The following is an 11914-nucleotide window of genomic DNA, read 5'->3' as shown; positions in this document are numbered from 1 at the left end:
GTGAGTTTACTGACCACCAAACACAAACGAGCACATTATGCTCTATGCTACAGAGCATTATATTCAAAGTCAGTGAAGTGAACATGATTAGGCATGCCTCAGAAAGACTATATGTTAACTTAATTGTTTTTCTATTCTAATGTCTATTCTAGTTTTATTTACTGATATCACGCCTATGTTGTGAATACGCTGGTTACAATTCAACTGGAGTAAAGTAAGATATTAAAGAGTAGGGCCGCTGTAAATTACACCGAAAATGTATTCACATCAAAAATTCAGCGTCTACTTCAAAGGCCTTCTCATCAGGCCTGTTGTTAATTTAGGTCACAGGAAAGCTGAGCCCATCTGGTACATCTGGCATTAGCCGCTGCCCTTGTTTACGAACTCTGTGACAAAAAGGGTCTTTAAACTATGTGCTGTTTAATCTAACGACTGCAATGGAAGATACTGTTTACCACCCAAAAGATGTCTCTCTGACTCCAGAAAGCTCATACGAGATTGTCACAGGGTTATTTATATTCGTGTGACTAAGGGAGAGTTGTATTGAGCGGCTGATACACATGATGGCTCACGTGTAGCGGAGAAACAGTTGCGTTATGAACAGTCATAAAAGAAATGTGTCATACTCAGGGTAAATACGCACAATTATCGACAGAAAGTCTCTTTTTTCCCTGTACGGTAGATGCCCTGTGCATGTGTATGTAAATCTCGTTCCTCCGTGTGTCTCTTCAGGATTCCTCACCTGTTGCCAGAATACGCCAAAGAACAGTTCGGTTCTCCACCGTTTGACTTTTCGGATCCGGCCCTCCATTATACCACCCACTGCAGCCCACGCATGCTGGACGACCTCACACCCAGACGCAAGAATTGGCATCGGTAACAGAGCCCGCGACCGTAACCATAGAGAGAGCGCTCGGTTCAGTAAGCAACTAAAAATGTATATATGTTTTTAAAGACAACGTCAAATGAAAAGGAGATTGATATGTTATTTATGTTATACTGGAATAATAATGTCCTACAAATGGAGAGATTTCTCAAATCCATAGTGTAGGCAGCCATATTCACCAGAGATGTGGGAAGCATTTCCGTCAATCCAGGTTTTTTTTTTTAAATCAAAAATCAACAACATGTATTTCATACATGTGCTAATGGCTGATGTGTGTAAGACGGTCTCCGTGACCCCATAGCGAAAACACAAAGTTTGAGATTATGAATCAGGTAAAATTCCTGTTTGATGTGCCTTTTACAGATCATGTGCTGTAAACGCATTAAAAATCGCCTGTCTGTTTTCAGTTCTGCTTATGAATTCAGTGACATTTGGCCATGTTCAAGCAAGACACTTTAACATTGTACATCTCGTTGTGTAGATATAGTTTGTGATTTTCCAGCACTTAGACAGATCCTCAGGCTAAACTGTATCACTGTAAAATAAATCACCTGTTCAGGGATATCCAGATCTCTTCTTCTAAATGACTGTTTCCTGCGACTTTTAACTTGGTTGTGAAATCAAACAATAAAGAAAGAGGCTGTAACCGTGGTAATGCACACACATTTGGACTAGAAAATCAATGCTTTTCTAAAGTAAGCTTCATTATTCTTGTTGTGGCAGACCCAAAATTCCATCTCGGGCTTTGTTCTTCTTTCCTTTGCTTCCCATTCTATAAAGGCAGTAGTGACGCTTTGTGGAAGTTTATGACATCAGTTGATGTTAAGACTCAGCACATGCTGAACAACAACAACAACAAAAAGATAAAAGAAAAAGAAAAGAGGAAAGGGGGAAGTTGTGAAAAGAGGCCATTTAATGTGACCTGGAGTCGGGTAAAAACTGCAGCACGCACTTCCTACCACTGTGTGGCAGTGGTGTGATGGAGTCTGGGTGGAGAAGATCATTCAATCACCAAAGGCTGTGATGAAGCCCCAGCAGACACCTGCAGCTCTGCGGTTCCCCCTCTCTCTCTACAGAGTGGACAGTGTGTGTGTGTGTGTGTGTGTGTGTGCGTGTGTGTGTGTGTGTACGCACGGTGGCCCCTGCAAGATGAGATCATCCAAGTGCTTTTTAGCTCTGCACTGCAGAGGAAGGCCCACACAGGAAGGGTCAAGGGCAGGGCATGACACACAGAAATATGCGCACACACACACACACACTCTCTCTCTCTCTCTCTCTGTTTCCCTCTCCTCCCAGACAGACAGTCTCCTAAACCACTGTAACTTTTTTAACTTTTCCTGCCTCCTCAGTTCTTCCTCCTGTGCTCTCTCTCTGTTTTCCCTTTCCTCTTGCACCCCTATCAAGTATCTGGAATTTATCTACAACACTTACACGCACAAACACACACACACACACACACACACACATTCTCTGCAGTATCATTTACTTTATTTATTCATTTAATGTGTCTTGGATTAGTTACAAATCGAAATAGCTCACACTTATCAAGCACCCAAATCAAAACCTTCATTTTCAGTATAAGTCATGCGTATACAGGCAGAGAACAATTTCATTGGTTCTTCTCGTGTTTGGACTTTACACCTTTAAGAGTGTTATCGCAGGGCTGTAAAACCATAAAGAGCTAATGCTCTCAAGTGAATCCATTCATGCCCTATGTTGTCTTATCTTCTTTTTCCGTCATTTACAGAAACCTCCTGTCTACTTTTACAACAGAAACACCATACTCTGCTCCGATACCCACTGCTAAGAAATCACAAGTAGGAGCGAGTCAGACATGGACCGAATGCCATATGTATATTTGAATGACAATGTACAGATTGTATTTATTTTTAATAGGTTTTGGGGTATCCACGTATAATAACAAGTTTGAACAACAAATAATCCAACAAATGCTTCAACACTTGCTCAATAACCAATACATTAAAGCTACGCAACATCAAAACTGTCACGAACACACACACACACACACACACACACAAACACACCAAACGTTCCTTTTCCTGAAAGCCGACCCACTACCTCTGCATTGTTAGGTCTCATACATTAAAGATGACACAACCTCCAGTTACACAGGTAAACATCTACACCCCAGGTACCTGCCTAAGCACATGACAGGCCTCACTCATTCACTCCCCAGGGAAAAAAGGACACTTCACTTCACTTTGAGAACACCTCCTGAAGTGAACAGAAAAGCTGGCAGAGTAAACCGGCCAACTCTCCACTTCATAAAGCTTCTTAGAAAACGACAAGTCTGTCGTTTCCACCATGAGATTATGTTCGTTACACATGTGGACTTTAGCCTCACCCAACAGCCAAGTTTAGAGGCATGCTTTTGATTAACCACATGCCCTTTGGGTGTGTGATGAAGATACCATGGTGGTTTTTCATCAGGACTGTTCTGGAATGTTTTGGAGCAGATAAGCACATGTTCCCTTGTATACTGACACAATCAGATGTGCTTAACAGGACAGCAGAAAGCAGAGAGAGAGAGAGAGAAAGAAAGAGAGATGATAAACAAGCTACAAGAGGAGAAGAGAGTGAATCATTTCAGAGATAGAACCCATACAGAGATTAAAGTGGAGACTCAAATGTAGGCTTGCTCACTGTCACACCTAACACCCACATGTATGTGCTCTCATTTACCTCACTTAATCTATAAATAGCAATGTGATGCCATAGACATTCATGTGCTTTTGCAGCTCTCTCTCTCTCCCTCCCTCTCTCTCTCTCTCCCTCACACACACACACACACACACACACTGAACAGACGTTCTACAGCAGTGCAGAATACAGAAAGGACTTTCTTGACATCCACAAAAAGCCCTTTCATAATGGTCTTATGCTCAGTCTATAAAAAGCACCTATTGTAAGACGCACGCACACACAACCTTTGACCTCTCACAAACACCTAAGGAGTACACACAATACAGCACATACAAATCGTAAGCACAAGGTTACAACACATACATACGACAACAAATACGTATATCTATGGCTCAGAGGGCTCCTAACATACCAAACAGACTCAAGGGCCTCATCAAAGAGACTGAATTTAAACTTCACAAGGACAATTTCCTCGAACCATTTTTTCTCATTAATCTCTAACACAAGGTCACCTTTAACCTGGAGCAACTCCCAAGAGTAAGATTGAGGATCAAGGGGCATGGTCACGCCCCATAATAAACGCTACAAACTGCACTTAAAGTAATGAGACCAAAGATAAGAGAAATAGAAAGGAAAATGCTGAACAGATATTATGTCATTGCTGGGTTACATTTCACTCAACATTGCTTTAGAACAGTATAGAGGTCGGTACATGTACATTTTGGTCAAAGACACACGCATATTCATATAAATTTGAACTTGACAAATGTATGTTCCGCCCAGTATATGCATTCATACTTTGCCATTCCTTGGCTTCTCTTCCCTTTGTGATAGCTATGATATTTGTCTTGCATGGTCTTTCCCTTCTCTGCATTACATAATCTCTTTCATGAGTTAAAATCCTGAGTTGAAAAAACAGATCTGTGTGAATAGACTCCAGTGTGTTGCAGATTAGGCAGCAGCTAGAATCAAGTGTTAAGCTTACAGAGAGGCAGTTATTACCCAGCACACATCAAACAAGCACTCATAGGCAGTGAGAACAACCTTTGAATGAAAGAACAGTTTGTATGTGTGTATAGATGCTTTGATTCTTGCATGTGTACGGACGTGCGTGTGCGTGTGTTTGATTATACTTCAGAGTTTCCATTTCTCAAATGAGGAGTAGGATACACATTCCAACAGAAATGAAGTTAATTCCAATATAAAAAGGGAACATTGTTATACCTCAATGACCATCTTAGTAAACATGTTTATAAATGATAACATTTTCACAAGTCAAATAAGAACGAGCAAGCAGCTCATATCACCACAGCCACCTGACACTTTAGTCTACAAATCAAAAAAGTCAGCAGACACGTGTTCGTATGTGTCTGTCAAGTCCATTTCCCTCAACTTTCAGACACCAGCTTGACCCGTCAGGGACCGCCTGAGACCTGGAGTAAGTCTGTTATTATGTTCTGCCTAAAAAAAAAAAAAAGATTCTTTCTGGCCCTCACACCTCAGTTTCCATTCTCCCCACCTGTGAGTGCACTGGGCTCGATCCAGAGACAGGTGGCAAGTGGGAGAGAGCAGAGCAGCCATGCATAGAGAATCAGGCTATCAAATCCCTTGAACCCTCCGTCTCCAACACTATGGGCACAACCGGATCTACAGCGGGCCGACAGATTTGCTGCTCCCCATGCTACATCTGACACGTTTCTAGAAGAGCCCGCTTAGGTCGTATCACACTTAAACAGATAAAAGGCTCCGTTCACTCACGTGAAAAGATTCAGTAAATGCACAACTCGTCCCCATACACCCATAAAATTTGGAAAAGATTTCAACTGAGGTAAAAAAAAAAAAATTTTTGTGTATTTTGCTTGAACAACTATGTTGGACCCATGTGGAGCTCAGAGGATGTTTTAGTGATGGGCACAGGGTGTAATGAAGGTTTGGATAGCTTGTCTTTCAAACCTTTCTCTTGGTAGCTGTAATCATGACGCATTTACTTGAATTTATGAGATAATGCAAGACTGAAGGTCAGGAGGATCTCACACCATGTGTATGCAAAGCTAAGAGCCGTTCTGCATAGCCTGCTCTCCGGCCCTACCCTATTGATTTAATAAAGAATTAAATGGATCATGCCCCACAACAAGACGACCAAATTAATTAAATAAAGCATGGTTGGAATCATCTGCAGTCCAGTGGCAGCCTAGGGAATAATGCTATACAGAAAGCTCTGTATGTGTTGTAATAAGTCAAATTAAATATGAAATTTCAGTCATAACAGCTAAATTAACACATCTAATTAAATAATATTAAGACAATAAATCGCATATATTATCAAGTGACTGCAGAGAAGGACAGCTATGAGCATAATTTAGCCGAGCGGTCTCCTGAATCGCAAAACGGAATTAAATATATGCATTTCTCAGTGTTTGTCAATGGTTTTCGACGAGCTGTTTGAAGGCCGGCACACCATCTTATGTTAAACCTACGTTGTGCCTTAGGCTCTTAACGTATAGTCTAGCCGGGAATGCAGCGCAGCGCAGGTCTTAGAGAGTGACGCATTGCAGGTACAAACGCACCAATCAGAGACAGCTTCTCAGTACTACAACGTCCTGTGCGGCACTGGACGACTTACAAACCAGCAGATTGTATTGCTCCGCAATAAGTTAGTTCCCAATTAAAACCTACAGTTACCATCTTTTATGGCGAGTAAATGTAACACATTTTACTTATTAAGCATATTTAAGTGATACGTCACATTATTATGAACTTAAATGCTAAAAGCATTGGGTATTTCTGAACGCTATTTTATTGGGAAGGAAGTGAGTCGGCGGACGAACAGAAAATGGGGAGGAGTTTGCATCCGACCATTAAAGGCGCGTCAAACCCTGTTTGATTGCATCCTGTTTGTTTGCTAGCCGTGTAGTGTTGTACCTGTAGAGCAACAGTCGCTTAAACAACGCAATGGTAAGTCTCATTCATATTTATCAACACTGTATTTGCTATATATGTACACAGTGGGTATTGAGTAGATGATATTGGTTTACCCAGATTGTAGATGTACTGCAACAAGCAGGCTGCCATTCATTTTGAACTGGCACAGTAAGGTGGAGCGTGTTGCGGTAAAACTAGGCATGTGTTACTGTAATACTTTTGAACGATTGTCGTGTTAATATAAAGTCCCCCCCCCTTCTTTGCTGTTTTAAACAACTTTTTGTCTGAATTTGTAGTGTCACAAAATCAGAACTTGACGTTTATGTTGAAGGGTCTGGCAGATCTATGTACAGCATATTTTTTAATCATCATTTGAACACTGACATTAGAATGCAACTAACAAAAAGCACGTTTGTGATTATCATTGCAATAACCATGTCACTGAGCATCCTCTGTTAAACTGACGGAATTCTTCCCGACTCTAACATTTGAAACTTATAACCTAGTGGCTTGAATAGAAATGAGTGGTTATTGACATTTCTAAACAAACAAACTTATTTAGAATTCTCTTTAGATTTCTCAGGGTATGACTTTCGAGACAGCGAAACACTGCCTTTTACTGCATCCAGTTCCCTCGTCTGTGGGATAGGCTATTCGGATGTTGTTGTCAATGAGTTGAATCAAATGCATCACTTCCACTCTCAGCGTTCGCGTGCTGTTTACAGAGCTGTTAAAATGCTCTCTTCTTTTCACTTTTTCTCTGCAGGCTGATCAACTAACAGAGGAGCAGATTGCCGGTAAGACTTTACCTTTCGTACTACTGGCACATGGCCAGCGGTGTGGGTTCCCGTGGTTTCCCCACTCCACCCCCTTGGTTGGATTTATATTTTTCCCTTTTATGGCTTTCCCTAAGACGGACCGGCAATATAATTCTCAAATGAATGGACAGCTTGTTGTGACGGCGATCGCGGCAACGTTCGGCACTTGATTCGAAAAAGGACTCGCTTACGGAAAATAATTTGCATTTTATTGCAAACGATTTTAGTCTAATGTGAGGACACCGCGGACTGTTCAAACGAGTGGTTAACCAGAACAGGGTGTGTCTGTGTGACATCACATTTGTCCAATCATTGGATTTAAAGATACAATAGTATCAGACTGAAATGCAATATTCCTTTATTTCCGTAAGCAATTTTTATTTGGGGCAAAAGGTGCTCGTGATCTTTCAAAAACGATGTTAGAAGAGAGAATAATATATCATATCTTCACAACTTCAGTGGTAGTGTCATCATAACAGCGATGTTTAAAGGTGGCGTGGTTAGTCCCCTAAATATTAATACCACTAACTCTCTTCCGTCTGAAAATGTTTTGGGTTTTGTCGTCAGGTACATTAGATTAAATGATTCCAAATGAATATTTGTCCTACTGATAAGTAGGTTGGTTATGCAATAGCAAAGAATAATTTATTTAATTGACGTTGGCTATTACTTCTCTGCGGAAAACGTTATTGTGATGCCGATGAATAGCATATCTCCTCTGCTATTCGTGTGCTGTGTTAAGGGACGTATTGTTATGTTGTTATTAGTCTGATGGTCCTACATTCATCAGATCATCGTAGTGCCAGGTTAGGAGTAATACTGACAATATTTGACAGTGATATTGTATTTACCAGTAAGGGTTAATGTATGGACGTTTTATGCTAGTATTAAACAGGAAGTACTCACCCAGCCCTTTTTTGTCAGCGCTTCAATCCTGTGCACGATCACACTTGTCTCGTATCTGAAAATTAACTTTTACAGATGATTTATTTTTATACCACCCAGAGCCCCTCTGAGGTGTGAAATATGGTGGACTTGTTGGATCACACCTCCAGAGGTTTCTGACATCAAAATCCAGTTCTGTCTCTCTTATATTAAGGGAAAAAAATGTGTTTGGGGAGCTTATTTGCCACAGAAATGATGAGGTGACCTATATTGGTTCCCTTTGGACCATGTGTTTCTCAGTGGTGTGTGTCTCTGTAGTATGGTGTAAGGTCACAGTCGTGCATGGGGACAATATCATAAAGACTGGTTTATGGTCAGAGTAACTTCTCTAAGGGGACGGTGCGAGAATGCAGTATTGAATATTGAAGGCCCTCTTTGGTCACAATGCACGATCATGACGGGGAAACAATTTAGGTCACCGAGACTGATGTGCATGTGGCCACCTGGGTCACAGTAGTCGGTCTCCATAGGGACAGGGTGATGTCACAATCCTCGATCTCCATAGAAACGTCCTCTCTTTCACAGTATCTGGTTTGCATAGGGACCGTGTGAGGTTACAGTTGAGGGTTTCCACGAGATTGATCTGACATGAGCACAGAGAGTTTATGTAAGGACGTGTCACAATGGGGCGGGGTTGGGGGGGGATGGGTGTCATGGAAACGATGCATGGCTCGATTTTCTTTACGTTATATGAGCCCTAGTTGCTGTAGTTGGAGCATGCCAGTTTTTACAAAAACCACCCACCATTCACATCTTACAGATTTTGCTGCTGTTGCATGCATGGCTTTTGTCTGTTGTTGTTGGACCAAAAAATATAGCATGATTTGCTTTTCTTGATATTTTGATTCCAAACAGTTTAGGTTGGGTTGGGTTGTTTAAGAAATTTCCTCACAAGCTGAGTGTCCTCTCTTATTCGAGGGGGCATTTGAAGTGGTGTTGTTGAGTGTTTACATTTGTAAAGTAGCCCAGAAAGCATGTACATCCTGTTTTAACAAGGGGCGTGTGTGCGTTGGCATCTACCTCTATCAGTGTTTCCCCGTAGCCCAGGAACTACTCGAGTATAACCAGTGGACATTGGAGCTGGAGGATGGGTCATGGTTGCCATGACCCCAACAAGATGTCTTTTTGCCAGGGCTTGTTGTGGTTTATCTCGCTAATGTTCGCAGCCCAAGGCTCGCCTAGCAACGGTCAAGCCACTCGCCCTGCTGTCATGTCTGAGGGCTGTGCGCCCATTTCTGACCATCCATGTTTCGGACTGGGCGCTGTGGTCAATGCACTGAAATTGTGACGTCCTTTTTCTGATGCTAACACTTTGTTTTCACCACCATATTATATGTTTAAACATGGTTATTTTGGGTGTGTTTGGATAAAATCTCACAGCAGCTCCTGAGAAGTTAGTGAGTAATGGAAGGCAGCTGAATTTATTTATGAGGTTGTTTTTTTTCTGTTTGGAATACTTGCCTGTACTCCCAGGTACACATGTCTGTATATTTTGTGTTGTATCCATGTTCAGGACCTGGTCCTCCCTGTTTATCCTGTATGGCTTATACCTGAGGGTTTTAATGCGGTTTGTTTTCTCTTTTTCGTTTATCTTGATGCAGAATTCAAAGAGGCTTTCTCACTGTTTGACAAGGATGGTGATGGCACTATTACCACCAAAGAGCTTGGTACAGTCATGCGGTCACTGGGCCAGAACCCCACGGAGGCTGAGCTTCAGGACATGATCAATGAAGTGGACGCTGATGGTTAGTTAGATACAGCCATACAGATCCATCCATTCATTCACTTATTTATTTACACAAAGCAATTTTAACATCAGTCTAACATAAAGTGTAGATGAGAAGCATGCTGAAAAGTCTCGTCTTTTGCGTAGGAAATGGGACGATAGACTTTCCTGAGTTTCTTACCATGATGGCCAGGAAGATGAAGGACACGGACAGCGAAGAGGAGATCAGAGAAGCGTTCCGTGTCTTTGATAAGGTAACGGTCTATAAGCGGCGGGCGGGTGGGTGGGGTAACTTTTTAGTCTGACGTGGCCTTTTGATGGTTTGTGATGTTTGTTTTTGATGGTTTGATGATTCGTTTGAAGGCCTGACTCTGGTGTTTGCTTTCCCAGGACGGTAACGGCTACATCAGCGCCGCCGAGTTGCGTCACGTCATGACAAACCTTGGGGAGAAGCTAACCGATGAGGAAGTGGATGAGATGATCAGAGAAGCTGACATCGATGGAGATGGTCAGGTGAACTATGAAGGTGAGACCTTAATCTTCATTGTCACGTTCATTTTCTTTTCACCAGACAAATTATTTGGAAGGGCAGCGCTAGTATTGACGTATTTGATACTGAAGTATTTCATTACGCATTAGACATCAGAGTTTCTGAGCAGAAAAAAAAATAGTATCTTTATTTGCCGTTCAAAGCAACAACTTAGTGTGCTTCTTTTGTGTTTCCTTCTACAGAGTTTGTACAGATGATGACGGCGAAGTGAAGGCCTTGTACAGATCCTTTCTCTCTCTTTCTTCTATAAATAATTTGCCTTTTTTTCTGTTTTAATTTATCTGTAATACGTTAAGCCCCCCCTTCCCCCCTCCCTCCCCTCCCTCCAGCTGTCCAAAGGAACTGCATGTAAACTGCATAGGATCCAAGTCCTCATGTCCTGTTCTTTTGCTGTCATCGTGTTTTTTGGAGTGGCGGTGCAGTTACACGATCAGGTGCTTGTTACGGCGAAAGGGGGGGTTTGTGGCGCACAGACCTGCACGGCACGCCTGTCTGCCCCCCCCCGAAGCGTGGCAAGAGTGGAGACCTGCCAGCTGGTTGTCACTTGGCAGTGATGTTGGCACGGCAACAATGTAGAGGAGTAACTCTGCATGGACTACGGACAAAGTATAATTATATATATATATGAAATTTCTCAGAATTGCACTACTGCAAAAAAAAGAAAAAAAAGAAAGACACGGATGTATCTTCTGGATACTCGTACATAAACTCTTTTTGTATCTGCTGTTCTTTAACTGAGAAGTTGTTTGAATCTTACAATGCTTTTTAATGTATTATTCACTTCCTTCTTTTTCATTTCTTTTTTCTTTTTTCCTTTTTTTAAAACAGCTTAATGGCATCACCATGCCTCAAATAATCCATTCCAAGTTGTACATTTTTTTTTTTTTTTTCTTTTCATTTTGTTTTCAAAAAAAGAAAAAAAAATTATAGTTAACCCAAATTGAAGAAAAGTTTCTTTTAGTTTGAAAAGCATTTTTAACCCCTCAATGCCTTTTTAAATTCTTTGTTGACCATACCACATCCCAAAGCCGATTTGTGGTTTCAAACAACACATATGGAAAACTTAAATAAATCAAAATGTTTACAACTCTACTACTTGTTGTGTTACTTGTTTTGTTTCTGTTCTAAGTCACGCTTTGTATTTCTGTATCAATGGGTCTAATTACTCTGTTATACAGAATGATAGCATTAGAACCACTATGTCAAAGAAAAATTTTCATTGAAGTTGTTTTTGTAACACAGGTCACTTTGTACATACATTTTGCTTTCCACCACATAGCCTTTCATCAGTACTGTGCAATGTACAGCTGGGTTCTATATATGACATTCACAGTCCAAGAGGCTACCCTGCACACAGAGGGCTGAAGAGGGGACAGTTTGCACAGGTCTTTTTGGATACAAGC

At 41.4% G+C, this 11914-nt stretch overlaps 1 protein-coding gene across 1 annotated transcript; it reads left to right on the top strand.

Moving 5' to 3' along the window:
• Positions 1-6428: 6428 nt before the first annotated feature.
• calm2a (calmodulin 2a (phosphorylase kinase, delta)) lies at positions 6429-11603 on the top strand. The gene is made up of 6 exons (XM_030770390.1): positions 6429-6505; positions 7239-7269; positions 9837-9980; positions 10109-10215; positions 10352-10487; positions 10694-11603. The coding sequence occupies exons 1-6, from the start codon at positions 6503-6505 to the stop codon at positions 10720-10722; spliced, it is 450 nt and encodes a 149-aa protein (XP_030626250.1). The 5' UTR covers positions 6429-6502; the 3' UTR covers positions 10723-11603.
• The last annotated feature ends 311 nt before the right edge of the window (positions 11604-11914 follow it).

This window comes from Chanos chanos, chromosome 4 (assembly GCF_902362185.1).
Source record: "Chanos chanos chromosome 4, fChaCha1.1, whole genome shotgun sequence".
In the NCBI taxonomy this organism is placed as follows: domain Eukaryota; kingdom Metazoa; phylum Chordata; class Actinopteri; order Gonorynchiformes; family Chanidae; genus Chanos; species Chanos chanos.
Note: the sequence above shows the minus strand (reverse complement) of the source record. Positions and strands in the feature narration are given on the sequence as shown.

Bases quoted from the DNA above. Each gene is read 5' to 3' on its own strand.
- calm2a (XM_030770390.1), top strand. The intron at 9,981-10,108 runs GTTAGTTAGATA...TCTTTTGCGTAG, and splicing joins CAATGAAGTGGACGCTGATG to GAAATGGGACGATAGACTTT. The intron at 10,216-10,351 runs GTAACGGTCTAT...TTGCTTTCCCAG, and splicing joins CGTTCCGTGTCTTTGATAAG to GACGGTAACGGCTACATCAG.